The sequence below is a fragment of the Macaca fascicularis genome, chromosome 4 (assembly GCF_037993035.2).
Source record: "Macaca fascicularis isolate 582-1 chromosome 4, T2T-MFA8v1.1".
Classification (NCBI taxonomy): Eukaryota; Metazoa; Chordata; class Mammalia; order Primates; family Cercopithecidae; genus Macaca; species Macaca fascicularis.
Window position 1 is genome coordinate 13,409,827 of NC_088378.1, and position 7,674 is coordinate 13,417,500.

The window sequence follows — 7,674 nt, forward strand, 5'->3', positions numbered from 1 at the left end:
CACTGCAATAAGGCTTTCAACCTACCCACTTATTGGGGCACCCCAGCTGGTTGGGAGAACAGCCTTGATTGGCAGTTGTATGCCTTCGAGTTTCAGTTCTGCCTTGGTTTGGGACCCAGGAACCACTGAAGCACCAAAGGCTGGTGGTTGTAGGCACCAAAGGTTAGGGAAGTAGAATGTTACCCAGCCAAGATGTCCTTCCTAGAGGGAGGAGGCTGGGGGTGGTGTGCAGCGAGGGAGAGAGGGGAAGTGGTTTGGCTAACAGGAAGTCAAAGTTTCCTCTAGTCAAATGACCTGAACAGAGAGGAGAAAATGGAGTCCTAATTCAACCTCCAGTGTGCTGTCTCCTTCCTACTTCCATGCTTCTGTCAAAAACTGCTGCCTCCTCTTAAAGAAGCCATGACCAAACACACAGTGAAAATGAGACCCATTTGGAGACAGCCAACTCCTCTTTGCCAGGAATTGTTTCTTTTGGATGGATTCCGCTTTCCCTGGCTCCCTGACTTCTGCCTGGAGATGCAAATGCATGTCTGAACCTGAATTCACGAGCAAGGAGAGAGTGCGGCCCAGCGCTCTGTTAAGTTTTCCCTTCAGCTGAGTGCAGAGCTAAACCCCAAACCAGCTCACTGGGGATTTGCCAGGTGAGGGTCCCCAAACTAGAAGTGTGCAACAGATGTGGTCTCTCATCAGGCTTATCTGTGAGCTGGAGACCTGCCACAACAGCACCCTGGAAAGATATCCAACTTCTCATCTGAAATACACATGAGCCCTGTCTTGTCATAGCTTAGACTTTTAAAAAGTCTTAAACATCTTAAGAAGTGTCAATTGCTGGGCACATTAACTCTTGGATTTTGCATTTCATCTGTACTGGGACAGTGGCGATATGTCTTCTGGCCTTTATTTCCTAAAGGAAAAGCAAAAACAGATTTATATGTTTATTATGGAAAGTAGTCAGTTGTTGAAGAAACGTAGAATCCCATTTTCAAAACCAGGACTTGGCCATAAATAGTATAGGTACAAATACCAGAGCTTCTGACTCTGTTGTGCCCACATTTCTGGGTGGACTGTGCTAGGTGTTTCGTCTTGGGAGCACTGAGCCTCCTGTCAGACAATTGAGTGTGCAGGTAGAAAGTCTTATCTGAAATTAGAAACAGCAAGGGTGGGAGCAGGCTGGCAGGTATCCTGCTGATGACCAGCACCCCCCATTAACAGAAAATAGAACAAGGTGGAGCGTGGCTCCTAAGTCCAACTCCACAGATCTCTTCCTTTCAGTATCCCCCGGGACCACCACGAGGAGGTAGGCCCTATCCAGCCAGTTCTTACCAATATAATTACCATGTACATGTGCTTTTGCTCTTCCATGTGAATGGAAGTCAAACAGTGCTGACATTCTCACATCGTTCCACCACTGTCATGTTATTTTTAAATATCTTATTTTTAACAGATAATATATGCACATGGTTCCAAACTCAAAATGATGAAAAATATACATTTAGAGTCTTGTTGTCACCATGAACCCCCTTGCACCCTAGTCTGCTGCCTGTATGTAACCACTTTCATTAGTTTTCTATATGTCCTTTCAGTGCTGCTTTGTGCATATATTCATTCTTTCATTCAATGACTATTCAATAAATATTTACATTCTTTCATTATAGGAACTATTCCATGTCCTAGGCTACTATATTTTAGGAAATATTTTAGGAATATATTCTTCCTTTCATTAAGCAAAAATTCTTACTTTCATTGAGTTTATAATCTAGGAAGGGGTAGACAACAAGCGATAACATAAGAAAGAAGAAAATAATGGAGTAAGGAAGGGTGGTGTTGCGGAGGTTTGAAGGGGGCCCATTGCAATTTTAAATAGGGTGATTAGGGTAGACCTCACTGAGTGATGTTTTGAGCAAAAGTTTGTAATAAGGTGAGGAATTGAGCTATGAGGGTATCTAAAGGAAGAGCATTTCAGACAGAAGGAACAAGCCATACAAAGGCCCTATGCAGAGCATGCCTATTATATTCAAGGAATAGCAAGGACCTAAGTGTGACTGGAGTGGAGACCATGAGGGAGAGAAAGTAGTAAGCGTTGAAGTCAGAGAGGGAGGGGGAAGGAGGCAGACCATGCAAGACCTTTTGAGGCTTTTGTGTTTACTCCAAATGCAGTGGGGACACAGTCTCAGATTTTGAACATCATAATCTGGCTTATATTTTGACAGAATGTCTCTGGCTAAGGTGTGGAGAATAGGCTGTGAAGGAAGAAAGGGTGAAAGAAGAAAGAAGCTGGTGTGGAGGTTATTGCAATTACTGAAGAAAGGAGTGATGGTGGTTCAAAGTTGGGAGCAATGGAAACACTGAGTGGTCAGACTCTGGGCTTATTGTGAAGTAGGCACTAATAGGTTGAGTATTATTAAGTGTGTGAGAAAGAGAAGAGCCAGTTATGACTCCAGTGTTTTCAATTGGGAAGATAGAATTTCTATCAACTGAGAGGAAAACTGTGAAACAAGTTAGGGAGGGAAGATTGGGAATTTGATTATGCACAAATTAAGTTTTAAATGCCTTTTAGACATCCAAGAAGACATGCCAAGTGAGTATTGGATCTAAATTTGCGAGTTGTCAGGATATGAATGCTATTTAGCTGTGAGACGAGATGAGAACAGCAAGGGAATGAATATATATAGAAGTGAGGAGGTGGACCACGGCTGAAACCTGGGACACTCTAATGTTAACAGCTGGGGGTGGCAGGAGAGGAGAAATAGCAAAAGACATCTAGAAGGAATAGAAGGAACAAACAGTGAGTTAGGAAAACTAGGGCACCGCAGTGTCCCAATGCCTAGTGAAGGAGATTTCTCAAGCAGGAGGAAGTGACAAATTGTGTGAAATGCTGTTGGTAGTTGAGTAAAACCACTAGCTTTAGCCACATGAAGATCACTGGTGTTTGTGACAAAATCAATTTCAGTAAAGTGGTGGAAGTGAAAACCAGGTAAGTGGGGTTAAGAGGGAATTGGTAAGACATCAAGGGCAGTTTAAGTGTAGACTTCTCTTTCTGGGAGTTTTGCTACAAAAGGATACAAAGAAATGAGGCAATAGCTGATGGGTGAAGTGGGGTCAAGAGAAAGGTTTTTGTGAGATGGGAGAAATAAGCTGTACTCTTGTGAGTGATCCAGGAAAGAGGGGAGAAATGATGATAGAGAAGAAAGGGGAGTTTCTGGAGTAGTAATCCTAGTAGGTTTGAGGGAATATCTTCCCCTTTTATTATCATTGTAGTTATCTTTCTTATAAAATGTGTCGCTTTATAGCCACTGTTCTGCACCTTGCCTTTTTCATTTAACAATCTGTGCTTCTTTTCATAACAGTATATGGAGAATTTTTCTTTTTTTCACAACTGCATACTATTTCATTGGAAGGGTAGGCCATAGTTTAAATAACTACGCCCTGAAGGCTGGACACTTGTGTGTTTCCAAGCTTTTGCTGCCATAACCAATGTTCCTCTGAATAACTGGTTATTTTCTTTAACTTTTTTATTTTATTTTAATTTTATTTAATTTATTATTATTATTTTTTTTTTGCAGAGACAAGTGAACATGTATTTTTGTGAGTTTCTTCCTATGTGTATTTCAAGTCTTTTTCAAAACAAGGCCCCAGGAATCTCCAGAATCCATTATGTCTCTGGGCTTGGTCGACTGCTGTGGGAGTCTTAGGGAGCCTTGTACAGATGCTAGAGTTACTCATTTACCAACATTAAATCCTAGGATAGAAGATGCAGCAAAGCAGCACTCCTTCCTCCATGGAATGTGCTGATTTCAGATGGGGCAGCAGCCAATGCAGAAAACACTAAAATTTTTTCTTGGAGCTCGATTGTGATGAGAGGTGCTTGCCATGAACATAAGCTACTGTCTTTTGTTTTTTGGGTTGTTTTGTTGTTGTTGTTGTTGTTGTTGTTGTTGTTTTGTTTTTCTGAGATGGAGTTTCCCTCTTACTGCCAAGGCTGGAGTGCAGTGGTGCGATCTTGACTCACAGCAACCTCCGCCTCCCGGGTTCAAGTGATTCTCCTGCCTCAGCCTCCCGAGCTGGGATTATAGGTATGCGCCATCATGCCCAGCTAATTTTCGTGTTTTTAATAGAGACAGGGTTTTTCATGTTGGTCAGGCTGATGTTGAACTCCCGACCTCAGGTGATCTGCCTGCCTCAGTCTCCCAAATTGTTGGAATTACAGGCGTGAGCCACCATGCCCGGCCAGCTACTATCTTTTCTTTGGCGCTTCCTTTCCAGTTTTGAAGATAAAGCAGGAAATAATCTTATCTGAAGATACTTGATAAAAATTCCCAAAAAACAAAAACACATGCTCCCACTTCATTGACAAAAATGTACTGCGGTTTGACACCTGGGTCTAGTTCAGCTGGCAGATGAGCTGATTGATGTGTTCATCTCAGTAGCCAGGTGTGCCCATCTCCTTGAGGAAGCCCACTCTAATTTAGGTAGCATTACAGGCCACAGAGAGGTGGAAAGGGTGCAAGAACCATGAGATCTCCTGGAAATGCTTCTCTAGGAAGGCAATTCCATGAATGGGGTCTTCCAAGCAAATGATGCCAACCTTCCCCAGGTGCTCCTCAATCACTGTGTTGCCTGTCAGAGGGATGGTCTTATTCTTGACCTCAGATTGTCCATGTTTCAAAATGAGTTCCCAGACAGACTTCAGATTTGAAACCTCCGGGTCACATAAGGTTCCACCATACACAGTATTTTTAGGTTCTGGGAGGTTACTTTTACAAAGACACCACTGAACATTTTCTTAGGCGAAGTATTGCAATGGTTCTCTGTACCAGTAAACTCACACCATTAATCCTTTCGATGCATTCAACAAAGGCCAAGAAATGTTTATCTGGCAATTCCAAGGCGTGAAGTTTCACTTCTAGTTGTCTGAGACGCACCTTGTCACGTTTCTGCCGCCAGGAATCACGGAGGAATGATTCCAGTCATTTAAACCCGAGCCCTTTTCCTTTCCTCTGCTCCTTCTTTGCCAAAAGTGCCTGCTTTGCCTGGGTGGCTTTGAGGGCTTGATAAGCCTTCCTCTTTTTCAGGAGATTTTCTGGAACCAAAGGGGTTTTTCTTTGCTCTTGTTCTGCCATCTTTCTAGTGTTGCAGCTACTGATCACATGCAACCCCTTTAAATTTTTCTTTTACAGCGAGGGTCTCAACCTGTTTCCCAGGCTGGAGTGCAGTGATGTAATCATGGTTCACTGTAGCCTTGACCTCCTGGGCTCAAGGGATTCTCCCACCTCAGCTTCCCGAGTAGCTAGAACTACAGGCATGCACCACCTCGCCTGTCCATTTTAAATGTTTTGTGGAGATGGAGTCTCACTATGTTGCCCTGGCTGAACTCCTGGCCTCAGGGGAGCTTTGTACGTGCCTCATCCCATCTGGGTCAGCCATATTGCTGCTTCAATCTTGGAGCTAAAGTTCAGTCTGTCAACATTTCTAATCTGTAACTCTATCTTCTCTCTTCTAAAAAAGGAGAATTTTCTCTCCTTTTTTATTACTATATATTCAAGTTAATTTTGCCCTCTAGCATTAGGAACTTAAGCAGATAAACAGCTCTTCATTTATTTCTGATCATTGTTTTAGACCAAAATAATTGGCAGATACATAGAAGGCCTTAGTAAAAATAAACATCATGTAGGATTAATACTAATATTTGATTTGGGGTTTTTAGTTATAGTAATGGAATATTGTTCCCCGGATTTCATAGGTGCTCTTCCAAATCTTTGCATTAGGAGTCAGGTGAGAGATCTTCCTAGTTCCCATGTTCCAGAGGGTCCCAGTTACCCAACCCCCATTAGTTTTTACATACAGTTGACCTTTGAACAACATGGTTTGAACTGTGCAGGTCCACTGATACACAGATTTTTTTTGAACAGACAAGGATAGAAAATACAGCGTTCGGGATGTGAAAACCATGTGTGCAGAGGGCAGATATTTGTATCCACGAGTTCCCCAGGGCTGACGGCAGGACTTGAATATGCATGGATTCAGGATCCGAGGGTGTTCCTGGAAACAATTCCCAGGCCCCTGCATGTATCAAGGGGCAGCTGAATTTGGAAACAGCTTATTGTGTCCCGTGTTCTGTCTCAGAGTCGCCATTTTACAGCCATCAATGACAGCACAATGTTTTGTGATACTAGTGCCAGCATGTTTTTCCCCCTAGATCTCTGGAAACACCAAGTCATGAAAGAAAACTTTTCAGTCTCAAGACCACAAATAGTTGAAAAATTTAGATAGAGATTAATGCAGAATTATCCGGATGATGGAGTAGAGGTATGTATTGAGAATTAGTCATTCTGTTGGTTTTTATAACATCATCCCAAACAAGGAAAACTTTCTCATTTAACTGCTCTCCTAATGCTTCCCTTATTCCCTAAGAATGATTATATGAATACTGAGGCTAAGCCCAAAACAGAGCAATTGTCAGTTGTTTGGTTTTTTCCTTTATTTATTTATTTATTTATTTATTTATTTTTGAGACAGAGTCTTCCAGGCTTGAGTATACTGGCGCGATCTCGGCTCACTGCAACCTCTGCCTCCCAGGTTCAAGCGATTCTCCTGCCTCAGCCTCCTGAGTAGCTGGGACCACAGGCGTGTGCCACCACGCCCTGCTAATTTTTGTGTATTTTTACTAGAGACGGGGTTTCACCAAGTTGGCCAGACTGGTCTCGAACTCCTGACCTCAGATGATCCACCTGCCTTGGCCTACTAAAGTGCTGGGATTACAGGTGTGAGCCACCATGCCCAGCTATAATCATTAGTTTTTAATTTTGGGAAAAAATTGATTTCTAGTAAAGATCTGAGTCATTAGAATATATATGTTGGCAAATTTCAAATTTGGTCAATTTTTTAAAGTAACCTTAGAGTTTATGAATGAGTTGATTTTTAGCAACATATTCTGTTGTTGATTTGTTAGTATGAAAAGCCTAAGTGAGGAGAACCAAAATAGCCTGTAATGCTGTTACCTAGAAAACATTAAAATGTAGCATATGAAAAAAAGCCAACAGCACAGAAAGGTATCATTTTCACCCATCCCCATGCCACCATCTCCAGCTTCCTCTCTGCAAAGGAAGCCAGCTTCAGCAATCTGTGTGTGTCCTTCCAGAAAAAATATTCGAATCCATAACAACTCCATATATTATATTAAATAATAATATACATTTAATACATGCACACACACATATACACAGTCCTTGGGTTTTGAAACATGTTTATTCTTGTCAGGAAGTGCCTTGCTAAATCAAATCAACCCACTGAAAAGACAGGATAAGAGAGTAGACATGGATATTTGACTGTAACAGAGTTTTGAGGAGTGTTAACAAGTGCTTTTAGGTAACTGTGAATCCAGTTTCCTGTGAAACTTAACCATTTAAAGAAATTTGACTTGACAAAACGTACTTCATTTTTTAAAATGCCTTCTCCAAACTTACATTTTTCCAAGTTCTTCAGATGTTCTCCATTATTTTCTAATACACATCTCAGTTCTTATGAGGTAGAGAATTCACAAGCTTGGTTGGGGATACATTTTTCCTCAGAACTTGATGACTTACATGTATTAGTTTAAGCTTTCAATCATAAACAAACATGATACTGGATACCCTGAGTGGGTGAAGTAGTTTCCCATCCTTGAGACAAGGAAGT

At 41.7% G+C, this 7,674-nt stretch overlaps 1 protein-coding gene and 1 pseudogene across 1 annotated transcript in view; one reads left to right on the plus strand and one right to left on the minus strand.

Moving 5' to 3' along the window:
* Window positions 1-2,762: 2,762 nt before the first annotated feature.
* The window catches only part of LOC135970301 (coiled-coil domain-containing protein 162-like), a 28,729-nt gene continuing 23,817 nt past the window's right edge, over window positions 2,763-7,674 (plus strand). The window contains 2 exon segments of the mRNA XM_065542886.2: window positions 2,763-2,974; window positions 6,197-6,306. Coding sequence (XP_065398958.1) covers window positions 6,277-6,306 — 30 coding nt within the window. The 5' untranslated portion in view covers window positions 2,763-2,974; window positions 6,197-6,276.
* LOC107129399 (ribosomal protein uL30-like) lies at window positions 4,253-5,250 on the minus strand (annotated as a pseudogene).